Below are 18,641 nucleotides of genomic sequence, written 5' to 3'. Positions count from 1 at the left end.
CATCTGATCTCTACCTGAATATCTCCAGGACAAGCACTTCCATCAGGCTTCTCCACATGGGGGCATTTTTACTCTAATTAGGATTGCTCCCCCCTTGATAATTCTGGTTATATTGATTAATACTTTATTTTTTATTATGAATCATTTCAAATGTACAGAAAAAATTATCTCTTAACAGATATTACATAATTTCCACAATTTTGTGGAAAAGGAATGCAACAGGGTCTGGGATGATGCAAGAGGGTCCTTACAGCTTGCCACCACAAATATCCCCTGGTTTGCTGCTGGTGTCTCCATGTCTACATGAATAGGAAGCTATAAATAACACATAAACAGCAGATTTATGGCTACATGAAAAATATAATGAACCCGTAGGACGTCAGTTACTGCGTATGCTTTAATTTCCACTGGGCTCTACTATTATGGCTGTACTGTATAATGGAGCTTAACTGCTTGTTTCCTTAGTTACCAGATAGAGTCAATGACTCAAGACAGGAAATTGGATTCTTCTAAAAAAAGGACTGACTCCAAAACAATAGCATACTGAAACCAACGGCTGCAAGGACCTTTTATTCTGCCAAAAGTACCTCATAAACATTTCACATCTTGCAATTTATAACCACATGATTAGGTAGAGGCAAGGCAGATGCCATTACCTTCCCCTTACTTCTGAAGAAAGAGAGATTAAATAATTTGTCCAGAATGGCTAGGATAGTATTAGGCCTAGCCCAAGGTACCCTGACTGCCAGTCCCAAGGTTTTCCCACTACACGGACTTGTCTCTGGTGGGCATTCTAGTTACCCACCAAGCATTTCAGCTGAGTCCTGTCATGAGACTCACCATGCGATCTGAGGCTGCCACAGGAATCATTCCAATGATTTGGATTTAGTAAGGACCTAACAGCAATAGCAATAAGGATCTGTAAGCCAGATGTTCCAGACCAACCACAAAGAGCTGTTGCTGAGTCGCCCTTTAGAACAACAGCAATGAGCAACACTGATGTCCAGGCACGTCTCTGCCACCAACTCACTGTATGACCTGGGAAAGGCAGTTCCTACAAGGGCCGGTTTCCTTACCTGTAAAATGAGGACTAGACTAATAGACACAGTCTCTCATTCTTTGTGTTTTTTAAATCTTGCAAAGATACTGACTTGGTAACATAATTCCAGCAGTAATTTAAAATCTGAGATCAATTAAAAAAAGAAAAAGACCCATGCTTTACACATGACTGCACTCCTACAAAGGTACTCGTATGCAAAAGCCACTTACTCTTGGCCGTTAGTAGTAGCAGCACGAGTAACGGCTATCATTTACTGAATGCTAGGGATGTGCCAGGCACATGCTGCTTTGTACGTGCTGCCTGTTTGATCCTCACACCTCTGAAGGTAGTTATCCTTGTTTTCCAGGTACAGATGATGAAACTGGCACAGGGTTAAACAAGCTGCCCACAGATACCAAGGGAGTGAATGTGAGAGACAGGATGACTCCAGAACTGAGACTCTTAAGCTCTCTGCAAGATACTTTATACCTCAGCTCTGATCGTCCCTCAGGGTGGGTTCTGATCATTTGTCGCGGCAGAGGCTGAAGGCCACATGAGTGGGCTTAAAAAATTAAGGTGACCCTCTTGTAAAGCAGAGAACTCTTGCACTGTGAGCGGCACAGGTCTCTCCCTCAGGAGTCTGGTGACAAGTCAGGCTCACCAGTCGGAGCAATCCCTGTGAGTCACATGCAGAATGGCAGGGAAGGGACGGGGAAGGGAACAATACCTCGGCAGTGTATACAACAGAGCCCTGAATGCCGGCCCCTAGCCCCCCAACTCCTTCGTGAACTCATGAGGAGAGGGCAGCAAAACAGCGGCTACCAATTGGGCATTCTGCACTCAAAGGCTCCGGGGACCCAGACTACAGCCGACTCAGCAGGAAACTAAGTTCCCCAGATGCTCCACTGGCCATACCAGCCCATTCTCAGCCCAAACGCAACTCACACACACACCTCAGCCCGTGCGGCGTGGGAACAAACTGCTTCCACCTACAGGGGCTCCACAGACGTCCCCACCAGCAGCAGCAATGTCCTGAGAGGTCTCATACGCAAGTTACGTAACTGGGACAAAGCTTTTTGTTTTTCCTTCTTACAATGATAAAACAGCAACAACAAACAAAACAAATCCCAAGTACTGAGTGATCATCTCTGCATTAAAGAACATGTGTATAGGTTTGAAAGCTGGGGAGGACCAGACACCCCCAAACCTTATTCCTTTTCTACTCTCTTCTACACGAGCTCTGCTCTACAGAGGTGTCTTCTGCTCTTTGAGCTCCAGCACAAGGGCCACCTCAGGTCTCGAGTCGGCACCAAACAGTGGAACTTGGTGGGTGACAATGTGGTCGCTGTGTCATAGTGCGGGGAGCCATTGATGCGCCCCCCCCCTAGGGCGTTTGTCTTAGAAATATTTGGCTGAGTTTCACAGTAACTTGCTTATCTAGAAGCTTACAAGAACAGGGAGGTTGGCTACATGTGAAGGTCAGCATGTTCCAAACGCCAAGAAACAAGGAAGATAAAAAACACAAAAGTCACCACATTCTGTAAATAACGGTGGGAATGTTCCTGCTTATGTGCTGTATAAATTGGCTGAGACAAATAAACTCGGGGCTGCTGGGTTCTTCGGGACTAGCAGTCCTCCCAACCCCATCTTTCGTTTCTGTCTCTTTTCTGTATCCTCACCCCCTCAGTCAGGTCATCTGCTCGACTGGCCGGCAGGCTCCGGCAAGTGGCGCCCGAACAGGGACCTGAAAACCTGGGACCACGGTAGAGGACACCGCTCGGGAAAAGCGCGCAAGTGACTCGGACACGTGAGTCGGTAAGGGAGCGGTTAGTAGATATATAGTTGGGAGTAAAAAATTATGGGGCAAGAGAATAGCAAAGCGCTATTTGTACAGGTCTTAAAGACCATGCTCCGTTCAAGGGGCACTAAGGTTAGCACCACACAGCTGCACTCTTTTCTGCAGTTTGTAGAGGAGGTTTGTCCATGGTTCCCAGAAGAAGGGACAGTTAGCTCGGAAACATGGACAAAGGTTGGTGAGAGGCTAAAGGATTATTATCAAGCACATGGGCCCCAAAAGGTGCCGGTGGAGACTTTTTCCTTGTGGACACTAATCCGTGATTGTCTAGACTCCCGACATGAAGAGACTAAATTTAAGGAACTCCTAAAAGATACAGCTTCTGGTCCTCTAGCATCGGCCGTTCCTAGTGCTCCCCCTACCCCTCCTACGGTAGAGGCTTTTGGGAAAGAATTGGATCCTGCTGAGGCTCAAGAGCTGGAGGATGAGGCTGCCCATTACCACCAGGGAGAGGATTTAATTCTTTTAACAGAGAGAGAACAAAAAAATTACCCATTAAAAAAATTAGTTGAGATGTTAGTTACGCAGTTACAGTCAACACAACTACACAGGAATTCTCAGACCACAGGTTACCCCTCTCAGGATTATACACCGACTCCTTCACAGAGAGCGGGGTTGGAAGGGCCTCCCCTAGTGGATTTAAGTGAGGCAGAGGGGTCTTGCTCCCATAAAGAAAAAAAGAAAAACACGAGCGGCCTCGTATATACCAAAAGCCACCTCGTGAGACAGGCTCTAGTAATTCAGAAGAGAGTTCTGACGATGAAGAAAAGAAAAGACCTAGAGACAAAAAAAAACGTCATCCCATTAAAAGAGATAGATTTATTCAGAATACAAACACGCTCACTGAAGAAGAACGTATGATGGTGGCTGTGGCACAACAAGGGCCCGGACAAAAATATGATCTAGGATGGAGAAAGCTCCAAGATATGCCAAAAGGGCCGGTCTTGTCATCCTTTCAAAGAGCTTTACAGGAAGCAAGGGCCGCGGGGGAAAAAATGGATGGGTTTGAAAGCGAAGGGCCGATGGCTTTCCCTGTACATGAGATACCGGTACAGGGACAACCACAAGGTCAAAGGGTTTATGGAGCTATAGATTTTAAAAAATTAAAAGAATTAAAACTTGCTTGTGCTCAATATGGTCCTACAGCTCCTTACACAGAGGTAATCCTGAAATCACTTAACAATGACTACACCATGTGCCCAAATGATTGGAAACAATTAGCTAGAGCTTGTTTGTCTGGAGGGGATTATTTGTTGTGGAAAACAGAATTTACAGAACAGTGTGAAAAAACCCATCGGCTCAATCGAGCCAATGGCATAGCTTCGGATTTAGAAGGTTTATTAGGTGAAGGAGCATATGCTGATACTCACAATCAAATTGGATATGGGATGGGGACTTATGCACAAATATCTCTGGCAGCTAGAAAAGCTTGGAAAAGGCTCCCCACATCCCGAAACATAACTATGGATTTAACTAAAATTCATCAGGGTCCAGATGAACTTTATCAAGATTTTGTTTCTCGACTCTTGGATGCTGCCGGAAAATTATTAGGTGATAATGATGCAAGTTTATTAGTTACAAAACAACTTGCTTTTGAAAATGCTAATGGGCCTTGTCAAGCCGCCCTGAGACCTTATAGACACAAAGGATCATTAAATGATTATGTTAAGATTTGTCAAGATATAGGACCTTCTTATACGGCTGGTGTCACCCTGGCCGCTGCTTTAAGGGGTCAAACCCTGCAACAATTCTTACAGCCATCCCGAGGACGCGGACGCGGGAGGCGGGCCCCCGGTCCCCCGGGGAGCTGTTTTTCTTGTGGTCAGATGGGACATTTTGTTAAAGACTGTCCCCAAAAAGCTCAGGGCTTTCCAGCGACGGAAAAAGTAGGGGCAACACCCGGGATATGCCCTCGGTGTCAAAAAGGTAAACATTGGGCTAAAGATTGCCGATCAAAACAAGATATACAAGGAAATTTATTACAGCCACAGCGTCAGCCGCAGCAGGGAAACTGGAAAAGGGGCCAGCCTCAGGCCCCTCAAACATATGGGGCATTTCAGGGGCTCCCTCAGGGGAACCCACTGTCAAGCAACAATCCGTTTGTGACCTCTTCAGAGCCACCCCAGGAAGCGCAGGACTGGACCTCAGTTCCGCCGCCCACACAGTATTAACACCTGCTATGGGAATGCAGGCCTTGCCTACGGGCGTATACGGCCCTCTCCCTCCAGGGACGGTGGGACTCGTCTTGGGAAGAAGCAGCTCCACCATGAAGGGGTTGCTTGTCTGCCCTGGAGTAATAGATGAAGACTATACAAGAGAACTAAAAGTAATGGCCCATGCTCCAGAAAATGTAGTTGTAGTAGACAGTGGACAAAGGATAGCTCAATTATTATTGTTGCCTTTAGTAAAAACAGGAAAGGAGCGCTCAGCAAAAACTCGGGGTACACGGACATTCGGCTCTTCAGATGCCTATTGGGTCCAGCCCATACAACAACAACGTCCCGAAATGGTGCTATGGGTTAATGGACATTCTTTTAGAGGCATCTTAGACACTGGAGCTGATGTCTCTGTTATATCTCAGAGACACTGGCCTAATGCTTGGCCCACACAACCTGCCGTAACTTCTTTACAAGGGATAGGCCAGAGCAAAAGTCCTCTCATTAGTTCACAATTACTACATTGGAAGGATACCGAGGGTCATGCAGGAGAATTTCAACCTTATGTACTCCCTGACTTGCCTGTAAATCTGTGGGGCAGGGATGTCATGGAAAAGATGGGAGTCTATTTACATAGTTCTAATACCGTGGTTACCCGACAATTACTAAATCAGGGATTGCTTCCAAATCAAGGCTTAGGACGTCAAAATCAGGGAATTTCACAACCTATTCACCCAAAAACAAATCCTGGGAGGCTAGGTCTTGGAAGTTTTTAGGTGGGGCCCTTGATTGTCCTGTCGCCCATGCAGAAAAAAGAGTTTGGAAATCAGAGACTCCCGTATGGGTTGATCAATGGCCCCTGACTGAAGAAAAGGTGGCTGCCGCAGAGGCGCTGCTACAGGAACAGCTCGCTAGTGGCCACAGAGAACCCTCTACCTCCCCCTGGAACTCTCCTATTTTTGTTGTCAAAAAAAAATCGGGAAAATGGAGACTGCTCCAGGATTTAAGAAAAGTTAATGAAACTATGGAATTAATGGGAGCCTTACAACCTGGGCTTCCTTCTCCTGCTGCCATCCCACAGGACACCTTTAAAATAATCATTGACCTAAAAGACTGTTTCTATACTATACCTTTAGATCCCCATGATTGTCCACGCTTTGCTTTTAGTGTGCCTTCAGTAAATTTTAAAGAGCCGATGAAAAGATATCAATGGAAGGTGTTACCGCAAGGCATGGCTAATAGTCCAACTCTGTGTCAAAAGTTTGTCGCACAGGCACTTTCTCGCACCCTCAAGGAGTATCCATCCCTATATATAATTCATTATATGGATGACATTCTGATTGCCCATAAACAGGAAGGAGTACTCCTCCGTGCTTATGCGGATATGCAACAGGACCTTACTGCTCAAGGACTAGTGATTGCACCTGAAAAAGTACAACGTACTCCCCCGTACGCCTATTTGGGATTCCATTTACAGCCTGATCATTTCTGTTGTCAAAAAGTTAAATTAAGATTAGATCAGCTTACTACTTTAAATGATTTTCAAAAATTCCTTGGTGACATCAATTGGATACGGCCTTATCTAAAACTCACGACAGGCGATCTCAAACCTTTATTTGATATCCTCAAAGGAGATGCTCACCCAAACTCTCCCAGAACTCTCAATGCTGAGGCTAGACAATCCTTAAAAAGGGTAAAAGAGGCCTTAACAGCTCAACAAGCTACTTTTTGTGATTATACTTCACCTTGGGATGCTTATGTATTTGCTACCCATCACACCCCTACTGCAGTCTTATGGCAAAATGGTGTGCTTAGGTGGATACACCTATCGGTCACTCCGGCCCGGGTCCTCACACCTTACTATGACTTAATAGCCTCCATCATTCAACAAGCACGCGAGGAATCTCGCCGCTTCTTTGGAAAAGAGCCACACACGATTTATGTCCCATATACTCAACAACAAATAAATTGGCTATGGCAATCCAGTAACAGCTGGGGCATAGCCCTTGCTGGTTTTGCTGGCACAATTGATAATCACTACCCCCCACACAAAATATTACAGTTTTATACCCAACATCCTGTGATCTTCCCCTTAACTGTATCAAAGACCCCACTTCAGGATGCTCTGACTGTTTTTACTGATGGATCTTCTAATGGAATGGCTGCTTTTGTCCTTAACTCCACTGCCACTCGCTGGTTAACTCCCTATTCGTCAGCCCAAGAGGTTGAGCTGTCGGCTGTCCTTCGAGTATTACAAACATTTCAAGACTCACCCCTTAATATTTTTTCAGACAGTCAGTATGTAGTTAAAAGTCTTCAAGTCATAGAAACTGTCCCTTTCATTGGCACTGTAAACACCGTTATTCAACAACTTTTTCGGGAGATCCAAAAAGGCCTCCGAGACAAAAAACAAAAATGTTATTTTGGACATCTCCGTGCTCACACCCCTCTTCCAGGACCTTTAAGTGAAGGTAATCAGCTTGCTGACCAAGCTACCCAGGTCTGGCTGACCCAAGAACAATTGGCTCAACGTTCTCATTCTCTACACCACCAGAATGCAAACTCTTTAAGACTCCAATTTAACATTCCCCGGGAAGCCGCCAGACAGATTGTCAAGCAATGTTCAACTTGTCCTAAAAATCTCCCAATCCCACATTTTGGAGTCAACCCACGAGGTTTATTACCCAATCATTTGTGGCAAATGGATGTTACTCACATCCCTTCTTTTGGAAAGCTTAAATTTGTACACGTCACAATTGACACTTACTCTGGATTTTTAATAGCTACTCCTTTAACGGGGGAATCTGGAACTCATGTGATTACACATTGTCTGAGATGTTTTTCCATTATTGGCTTACCTAAAGTAATAAAAACAGACAATGGCCCAGGCTACACCGGAAAAAAGTTTCAACAGTTTTGTGCCACACTTGGTATAACACTTAAAACAGGTATCCCTTATAATCCACAAGGTCAAGGTATAGTTGAGAGAGCTCATCAAACTATTAAACATCAACTTAATAAAATAAAAAGGGGGGAGTTATACCCCCTGACACCACAGAACTATATTACACATACACTCTTTATTTTGAATTTTTTAATTTTGGACGCTCAGGGACACTCCGCAGCACAGCGATTTTGGAGTCCCAGAGGCCCGACTAAAGCATTAGTGAAATGGAAGGACCCTCTGGACGGTGTCTGGCATGGCCCAGATCCTGTATTGATCTGGGGTCGAGGGCATGTTTGTGTTTTTCCACAGGATGCTGACGCCCCGAGGTGGCTCCCGGAAAGACTGGTACGCCATGCGGAAAAATCTAAGGAGTGGAGGGACCAGCAGCCCCTAGACCCTAAAGACAGTGATGATGAGTCCAGTTGAATCTCCACAGACGCGCAGCTCCTCAGTGGTAACTTCTCAAAAGATGTTCCTGACCGTGCTGGTCCTGCTAGGCGCAGCCTCGAAGAGTCAGGGACAAGGGAATAACTATTGGACATACGTGCCTAACCCCCCATTGCTCCAACCGGCTGCCTGGGATCATCCAGAGATTCCTGTCTACACCAACAACACTTGGTGTATGGGTGGTTTTTCCAGCAGCCACATTCGTCCGACAAAGGCGGAAAACTTCAGTTTTGATGGCCTATCCACAGGGAGGCCCATTTGCTTCACAAAAAACCCCGGGGACAAGAACAACTGTCTCCTAGTTAACCTGACTCTATCCAGAAGGAGCTACTTGGTCCAGATAAACAGTCCCCTCAAGGATGGGGACAATGAGTTCCAACAAATCACCACCAATTTGACCAATTGGGAAGTTTGGATGACAGAACTCACAGGAGCAGGAGTGCCAAATATTACATCGGGAGCACCTGATTTCCCTGTTTGTGAACGCGACAACAACAACCATACGGGACAACCTGTATGGCTTAGGTGCCGTGGGACTAACGGTACGGTGTATAATACCAGTAACTCAGGGTATTTGGTAAATTGGGGTCTTCAAGAAAAAGACAATATGGGAAAATTATATCTGGTAGAGACTCTATTAACTATGGACGGCGGCCCCATACAGTCTTATTTGTGGCGGTTGGTGGCCGCTATGGGGGGGGAGACTGGGGATCCACGAGGGAATGTACAGGTTGTACGGGTTAATGTTGGCTATTACAAAGTACAGGCCTGCGTGCCAGAACCCTATGTACTTCTAATTGGAAATGTGACAATAACTTCTGCCGAAAGTCATTGGAATGTTAGTTGTTATGATTGTACCCTTACTAATTGTGTTTATAATATCTCTGCCACTAGCAAACTTGTACTCCTACATCAACCTTCTTTTGTAATGGTACCCGTAAACCTTACGGGTCCCTGGTATAGTGATGAGGGAGTTCAGCTATTCAAGCAAGTTACTGAATTGCTTTCACGCCCAAAACGCTTTGTAGGTCTCCTTGTAGCAGGTATTGCTGCCTTAGTTACTCTGATTGCTGCTGCTACTACCGCAGCTGTCTCTCTTTCTCAATCTATTCAGACTGCACAATATGTCAATCAGCTATCTGCTAATGTTACACAAACTCTTGCTATCCAAGAAGCTATAGATCAAAAAGTAAAAGAACGCTTAAATGCATTGTATGACACTATGTCTCTCATAGGAAGAGAGGTACAGAGTATAAAACTACGCATAAATCTGGACTGCCATGCAAACTTTAAACATATTTGTGTGACCCGAAAGGTTTATAATAAGTCTGATTATGGTTGGGATAAAGTTCAAAAACATCTTGCAGGTATTTGGCATCATGATAATGCCTCTCTAAATTTGATACAATTACATCAAGATATTCTAGCCCTAAGAGAAGCACCTCAGCTGGATACTTCCCTTGCCGAAATGGCAAAACAGATGGTTGAAGGGATACAATCCCGCTTCCCATCTCTTACAGCCTGGCAACATGGAATAGGAGCCCTCATTGGACTTGCGGGCTTGGTGCTTCTTGGGTTACTGATATTTCCCTGTGTGCTTCAATTGATTATCCGAGACCTCTCAGCAACTAAAGTCACCTTACATAGGTTGCTGTTACATACCAAAAGACAAAAACGCCCTGATACCATGCTATAACTCTCCGCGAGAGCAAAGAGGTGCCCCCATAAATAAGTGATTTTGCCGATGACGAGTAAGTCTCTCTCTTGGTACAGGACAACTCAAGCCAGGCGGCATCCGATAAAATAGGATGTGCATTGCCAAAGACGAGTAAGATCCTTTGATACAAGGTGAGACAACTTAAGACAGGCGTCACTTGGGATAAGCACCTTAGCTCTATAAAATAAAAAGGGGGGAGATGCGGGGAGCCATTGATGCGCCCCCCCCCTAGGGCGTTTGTCTTAGAAATATTTGGCTGAGTTTCACAGTAACTTGCTTATCTAGAAGCTTACAAGAACAGGGAGGTTGGCTACATGTGAAGGTCAGCATGTTCCAAACGCCAAGAAACAAGGAAGATAAAAAACACAAAAGTCACCACATTCTGTAAATAACGGTGGGAATGTTCCTGCTTATGTGCTGTATAAATTGGCTGAGACAAATAAACTCGGGGCTGCTGGGTTCTTCGGGACTAGCAGTCCTCCCAACCCCATCTTTCGTTTCTGTCTCTTTTCTGTATCCTCACCCCCTCAGTCAGGTCATCTGCTCGACTGGCCGGCAGGCTCCGGCATCATAGAAATGAGCCAAAGATGGCTTCTGTATGCCAGCTCCTAGGCTGAGTCCTTCAAAACAGTCTGACGCCTGTTGGCGCAAGAGCCCGTGAGTAGCAAACTCAGGGGCTTTCCCACATCCAATTGTTTTAAACATAACCCCCCCCCCCCCCGCCCAGGGCAGATTTTCAGTCATTTGTTGCCAGTCTGCACTGCATACTCTGCTGAACCGTTCCCAGCATTCGCTAATAACTGACCAGCCAGGACGAGGCGTGGGGCTGGAAAGACTCAAGCTGCTGCAGCCCTGTGAGGTCTGGCTCCCAGAGCTTCCCTGGTGCAGCTGAGCAGTGTCCCCCGGGTCCCTAGTTCTCCTGCCCTCTGGAGGGTAGCCCCTGAACCTAAACCTCTGGGATGGCTGCATGCTGTGAGCGACTCCCCATCCTGCACGCAAACCTGTCAAAGCATCGCCCAAATAACGCCTGCGTGTGCTACTGCCATCTTGTGGTCATATCTTTTTCCTTGGTGAGCCCCCGACCCCTTGGATCTCTGACAGCTGGCACGTCACAGCTTTCACCTCAGCTCCCACAATGCAGTCGGGCACTCAGCGAGTGCTCAGTTAATATTACTGAACGAAGTCATGGAGTCACAGAGACAGGGTTTCAGTCCTTACCCCGTAATTTACCACTTGTCTGATTTGGGGCAAGTTAACTTTTACTTCTGTGGCGTTCCATCTGTAAAATAGCTACCAGTAGAGTTGTTGTGAGGATTGATTGTTTAACAGTATCTGACACACAGTACGGGCTAAGATATGTATTTTTTACATATAGATGTATATTTATTATTAACAACATTTACTAATATAACAAAACAGAATATATAGTATAATGCCTTTTTGGGGGGCAATTTCTAATTCTCTATATTGATACCCATACCTGTATTTCCTACTTGGTATATCAGTCATTATCCCTGGTTGGTGCTATCATGAGTGATTTAGTCTTTGTACTTTTTCTTCATTTCCTAGTATTTCATTATTATAATTTTATACTAATACTACAGTTCTAGTATAAAAGAAAAATAAACTTTTTTAAAACAAAAAATCATGCACCAAAAAAAGGTGGGCTATGTAATCAAGGACAAATGCGAAAGACTGGAACAGTCCTACAAGAAAGGCTAAAGACAAGGATAAATTACATGGTTTGAAAAATATTAAAATGTTTTTTATGTTTTAAAATGAGGTTATTTCTAAGCAAGAACAAGTTAGAACCTGCTGGGTGAGGCACAATGGTGTCATGTTAACTAATGATGAAAGAATGAAGATGACAATCTCCTCTTGGCCAACATTCTCCTGATGGACAAAGGTCTTCAAATGGGAAAAGTCACGGTGAATGTCCCCAGAAGTGACTGCAGAGGTGGCAGGGGACACATCTGGGTCTCTGTGACTCAGATGCATAATAGCCCAGAATCCTGAAGTAAGTCAGAAACAGTAGTGCAGGATTGGTGCAGGATAAGGGAAATCAGAGAGCAGGTGACGAGGGAGAAAACTGGAGAAGCACCAACACCTGTTGTGTTTGAGGACTCAGATGTAACATCAAAATCTAGCTGCCTCTTCCTAGCTCTGCAACTACCTATGTAGGGAATTTATTAGCCTTTCTGAGCTTCAACTTCTTAACTTATGAAATGGAAATATTATATAACTCCCTGAATGTCAGTCAGGAGTTAATGAGGTGATGCTTGTAAAATACCTAATTAGGTGCCGCGCACATACAAAGTATGATAAAAAAAATACAGTGACTATTTAAATTTAAAAAAATTATTACAGTAAAAGACCCACTAACATTAATCCCCCTCAAAATACTCCCCCTCGCTTCGAACACACTTATCCCATCGTTCTTGCCACTTTCTGAAGCAGTTCTGGAAGTCCTCTTTTCTGAGTGTCTTTAGTTGCACTGTCGTGGCTGCCTCGATGTCCTGAATCGATTCAAAATGTTTACCTTACATGGTCATTTTGACTTTGGCGAAGAGCCAGAAGTCGCATAGTGCCAGATCTAGTGAATAAGGTGGATGAGGACACACCGTGATGTTTTTATTTGACAGAACATAAGGTGTTTCTCTCCTTACTACCCACAGCAGCCATCTTCTTCAGACACTGCACGGGCATTTTCTCTCTGCCCAACCTTCAATAAAATTTTCCTACTTTTCTGAGTTTTGTGAATTCTTTCACATTCTGCGAACGACCAAAGGTTAATTCTACGCCAATACAACAAATGCTGTTAGGAGGAATCGTTAGTAGCAAAGAAGAGTCTATATTGGTACATGAAAAACACCTGCAAAATTATATTTAAAGTAGAATTCCAATTCAGTATAAAAATGCACATTAAACATGGAAGAAATATGTCCAAGCATCAAAAGTGGCTGCTTCTGTGTTGCGAGATTAAGGCTGATTTTCTTCCCCTGTATATATCAAACTTAAAACAAAAACAAAAACATAAAAAAAGCCCCCGAACTCTAAAGAAGTTCTAAACAGAACATCTATGTCATAACCAGGAAAAAAAAATTTACTGTGCAGTCATATCATGTGCTCTTTTCCTTCTTACTATTTAATATCGTCACCAAATCCGAAAACAGTATTTGGCTTCAGAGTGTAACTATCTTAAAAGTTTTCCACTCCTCCCATTTCCAAAGTGGAATTGAGGAAAAGATACAAATTACAGCTACAAAATGAGAAATACTTTTTTCATTTTAAATAAGCACTTTATGTCTTCCATCATCAAACGACTGTTACTTGTTTCAGAGTAATCACTTTGGGAGACCACAACACTTATTCTTCAAATGAAAAACATGTAAACTAACACTAACATTATTTCCGGAAGAGAATTTACACCCAGGCATTGAGGCTTCAGGCTCAGGAGGAAGCGTGGGGGGAGGCGAGGTGGGGGTGGGCCACCAGGGTTCTGCTGGGGGCCGGCCCAAAGTGTGTTAAAAAAGCTCAAGGCTCTCTTCTGCCCCTTGCACTGGGAAAGTGGGCACACGCGTGTAGATCCCACGGTTAAGATACATTGTGTATGGTGACAAAGGCCATCCCAGAGTTTCCCCACACAAAGCTCAGAAGCCACTTTGCCTCTCCAAAGCCACCATGTAGATGGTGACCTCAATCTCCACTTCATCATCTGCTTTTTTGGAGCTATTCCAAGTTTACACCTGCCACTGGCACAAATGAGGAAGGGCTTTGGGTTTGGAAAATTTCACTCTTAAAATTGCAACAAAGTAAAACACAAGGTAGTGCTACCCATGAATGGTGGTGCCCAGATACGGGGCAAGTGAGGCAGGCCCGCGGGGCTTCCCTCACACACACCTGATGTCAGCTCCTGGGTAATCCCAGCAGGCAGAAACCTTAGGAAGCAGGGTTTGGAGATTTAAATCAAAGCGCTATTTGGAGGCTGTGACCTCCAAATGTTGTTCTTTTGCAGTAGAACAGAGGCAGGGGAACTTACTGAGAGGTCAAGAACTGTCTTGATGGCCTTTTCTTTTCTCTTTATGAAGTCATCATCCTGCAAGACAAAACACAGGGATTAATTCCTGTGTGAAGACTGAAACTAACCGGACTACTCCGAAATCAGTCTCTAAATTGACTTTTCATCATGACGTTGCCTGAAGAAGTCTCAATTTTCTAAGAAATTGGAATATATTCTGCGTGGGGAAAGCTACAGCATCTGCAGATGGCTCCAAAACTGATCCCTACAGCCAGTAAAAAAAAGGGGAACCACAGAGTGTGGTGGTGGAGACAAGTGTTCTCATTTCTAATCCTTATGAGCTTGAAGCCTCGGGCAAGTTACCTAGCCTCTAAGCCTCAGTTTCTCCATCTGTAAAATGGAACACCACCACTTATCTCAGGGAGCAGTTGAGAGGATTAAAGAGCAGAAGGCATGTGATATGCTGGGACTGGAATGTAGTAAGAATCCAACAGCGACCAGCTATTACTGTGATTGTGAGTATTATCAAACTACTACATAGAAATGTCCTAGGCGGTGGTCTCTTGAAAAGCTGTATGACTATACAAAAATATACTAATGCTCTTGTAATTTAATAAAAGTTCTGGATGAAGTACCAGAGAAAAGGACATTGAGAGAAAAGGACAAAACTGTCAGGCTTTACATTCAGTGCCTATTTCAAAAGGCAGTTCTAATGAACCAGGAGGCCCCATTTCAGTGCTGACCAGGTAGATAGAGGCAGAGATGCCAGCAAAGGGAATGGTGTGGAGGGGAGCCTGAACTTTCCGCATTTCTTCTTGGGGAGTCTCTGTGTAGTCGTGTTCCTATCTGGAGAAGAAAAGCAATGTAGAAAACTGACCTCAGGGAGACTGTAGGTTTTCTGGAATTGGGATATAGAGTAGGAGCGGATGTAGTCACCCATTTCTTCTTTTGTTTCTATAGCTCGCTTCACCAGCCACTGGGGAAGAAAGTTAGGAAACATGAGTAGGAATGAAATAACCACTCGGTGAAGGCCAACTCAGAGATGGCATAACTCATGAACCCAAATCACCACACCTGAATTGATCAGGTGATGAGAAACTATCAACATGTACTGTTCTACAAGCAAAGTCACTGCTGGGCGTCTGACATGCTAAGATGCAGTGGGACCTAGAGCTGAGCAGCTGTGCAGGAGCTTTAAAGCCTCACTTCAGATCCTCAGGCCTCAGTTTCCCTCTGTATGTAAACGAGAGGTGAGAATATCAGTTCCTTTCACCTCACAGAGCTGCTGTGTGAGCCAATGAAACCACAAGTACCAGAGTGCTTTGTTAAGTACCCAAAGCACCACACAGATAGAGCTATGCCCCACAACCACCTGGTTCTAGGCAGATCTTAATGTAACTCTATGAAAGCGGAAGGACCACAGAGAACATCTAGTATAACCCTTCATTTAACAGATGGAAAACCCCCCAAATATTCAGATTGGAGACTAGTGTGGACTGAGTACACAGCCCCAGGCTTCAGGTGAGTTTGGCACGCACAGCATTCTCTCACTTAATCCACACAGTGTTAAAAGGCACTTGGTACGGGCTGTGTCTGACAGAGCCTCAAGGTCAGAGAGACTACAGAAGTTGCCCACTGACCCGTAGCTAACAAGCCACAAAGCCGCAAGTCACAACTGGGAGCCTCTTCCACACCAGAAGACTGGACATACGGATTTTATTAAATGTTTCCCAGTCCTACCTGGCTGATATACATTTCTCCCTGCTTAAAACACACACATGCACACGCCATAACCTGTGGAAGCTCCAGGTGCTCTGAAAGTGAGGATGCAAAGAGCAGAAACAATAAAAAATAAAAAGAGACAGCCTTTGTTTCTCCTCCCTGGCTCTTCATTTATTCCCTTTATTACTGAAGAACATTATGGAGGGCAATGCCATCTGCCAGGGCTGCCATTCTCTCTCCAGAGAGAGCTATGACATCTCAAAAGCAGTTTTTGGACAGTAGCTGTTTCCCCGAGAGCGTAGCCGCAACTGGCAAGGTTTAGCTACCTAGGAAAGTAGACACACGGCACAAAACATGGCGATCCCAGGGGACAGAAAGGGTGCTCGTTCATGGAGAGAATCAGTTCCACGGACACATTTAGGAAGTAAACGATGAGGAAGCTGCCCAGGACGGGGTAGCAGCAAATAGCTCCATCAGGAATATTCTTCTCTTGTTAGCATCTTCCATTTATTTCCATCACCCCACTCCACCCCACCTCCAGTGACCTCTGGCGCTGACTGAAAGCCAGAGGCAGGGGCAGAAGGTCAGACAGCGTTCAGAACTACTCTAGCCCCTACCGGCACCTCCACACAACAGCACGACAACGAAGGAGGGTAACTCCCGCTCAACTCAACTTCGCCATGCTTCCCTTTGGACTGGGAGATCCAGTTTCCAGCCTTTCGTGCTGGTTTCCTGTTTAGATCTGCCTGTTAATCAGAGCTACACTAAGTTATTACTTGGCCGGACCCTGCAGAGTGTGACTAGATAAGGAAAGGAAAGCCTGTTGAGTCACAGAATTCCCTGAGAGAATTGATCGTTCTCTTTTGGAGTTCCCAGCACAAAGGGCTGTAGAGGGGACTTCCTGAACCGCCAAGGTTGGCCACAGGTCCTTAGCATGCAGAAAAATTACCTCACAGGATTCACATGTTCGACAAGGGAGAAAAAGATGTGCCCTAGAACTACCAGCGGCGGAAGTTCGATTGATTTTCTCTGGCTGGCACGCAGAGAGCGCTGCTACAGCTTTACTCACGGTGTGAACGTGGGTGGTGAGCCTCTAGAATCACATTAGACAACTGGTTCAGTGTTTCCCAATTGCTGGTCCATGTTCTTTCACTGGTCTCCAGCAAAACAGGAAACCACTACAGGCACGCAGTGAGTTTTTCATAATGCTAAAGGGATTAAATTTGAAGGACTGTTCTTTATTCTGAGATTGGGGATTAAATGGCCTTTCTTTTGGGAAATGATGAAGAAAGCAAGATAGTTGTTATTTTTAAAAATGTCTTTGCCTGGCAAAACACAGGTGGTAATTGTCAGTCAATTTCTGTTTTTGCTTTAAAATTTTATAGATACATGATGTTAAGAAATCTGGTAAGCGCTAGCCTAGGCTCCCACATCCAGACAGGTAGCCCTTCACCATCTTTCTCACAACGCAGAAAAATCAGACACTCAAATTGACCAAATTAACTATACACGATCATTTCCCTTACATTCCTTTTTCATATCTAAACTAGATTTTTTGCCCTTAAAATTCTAGAAAGAGTTGAATAAGGTCTAATCACTAGAGATCCAGTCTTTCAGGGAAAAGACAACAACTTCACATTGAGATGATGATGGAGGTTTCAGTAATAAGCAAAGAGGGTCCCTACTTCTGTTTTCACTAAAAGGATTAGGTACCATATTTCCCTGAATCAGAGAGACAGAAAGTCTAACAAAGATACAACTCAAATTGTGAGTAAAAGTCAGCCTCAAATTTACAAATTTCATTTATAAATTTACAAACTTTGTGGTATTCGATTTGAAGCCTAATGCAGGGAACATTCCCAATAATTGTAACAACAGAAACAACTATATAACACTTACAAAGCACTTACTAAAATGTGCCACTCCTTCAGGTGAGTGCTTTACACAAACTACCGTATTTGCCGGCGTATAAGACGACCGGGCGTATAAGACGACCCCCTAACATTTCCACTCAAAATACAGAGTTTGTTATATACTCGCCGTATAAGACTACCCCCTCTTCCGCACACCTTCCACACACCAAATGACTTTCAGTTTAAAATTTGCATCATACTTCTTTCTTTTGGCTGGTGCCATGATAGGGATGATAGGGGTTTGACTGGTCGACATTTTCTATGCTGTACTGTACAGTGGTGCAGTATTGTGGTTGGCTGTTGGCTGTATACAAAGCCTGATTTGATTGGTCCCTGCTCCCTGTTTGCCCGCCCTGTCACTATAGCAGTCTGGTCCACCCTTGCATCAGCATCTCCCTGGGACCTCACTAGTGCGCAAGTGCGAGCTCTTCAACATTCTAACAGGCACCATGATAGCGCAAAATCGCGAATCTTCAATGCATATGTAAAGAAATATACGGTAACCTGAATTTACCACACTCGCAAAATCGCACACAGCCGACCATACACCCAGTATGGTATCGTGATTCGCGATTTTGCGCTATCATACTGGGTGTATGCTCGGCTGTGTGCGATTTTGCGAGTGTGGTAAAATCGCATAACAGCAAAATCGCATAACAGCCGAGCATACACCCAGCAGCGCTGCTGATGCCTGAACGGTATGTGGAATGAAGTGGGCGGGCATCGGGAGGCCACTATGGCACGGGGCAAGCACTATGGGCAGTCTATCTGAAGTGTACCTGGCGTGTAAGACGACCCCCCCACTTGGAGGCATATTTTTCGAGGCC

General features: G+C 44.8%; 1 protein-coding gene across 4 annotated transcripts in view; it reads right to left on the bottom strand.

The window, feature by feature from the left end:
* Window positions 1–18,641, bottom strand: part of CCDC93 (CCC complex scaffolding subunit CCDC93) — an 88,758-nt gene that overhangs the window by 55,913 nt on the left and 14,204 nt on the right. For all 4 annotated transcript variants that reach the window (XM_081052188.1, XM_081052191.1, XM_081052189.1 and 1 more), the window contains 2 exons: window positions 15,057–15,155; window positions 14,201–14,257 (listed from right to left, as the gene is read on the bottom strand). In XM_081052188.1, coding sequence (XP_080908314.1) covers window positions 14,201–14,257; window positions 15,057–15,155 — 156 coding nt within the window. The remainder of the gene's footprint in view (window positions 1–14,200; window positions 14,258–15,056; window positions 15,156–18,641) is intronic.

The sequence above is a fragment of the Rhinolophus hipposideros genome (assembly GCF_964194185.1).
Source record: "Rhinolophus hipposideros genome assembly, chromosome: 6".
In the NCBI taxonomy this organism is placed as follows: Eukaryota; Metazoa; Chordata; class Mammalia; order Chiroptera; family Rhinolophidae; genus Rhinolophus; species Rhinolophus hipposideros.
This window is presented reverse-complemented; position numbering and strand designations above follow the sequence as displayed.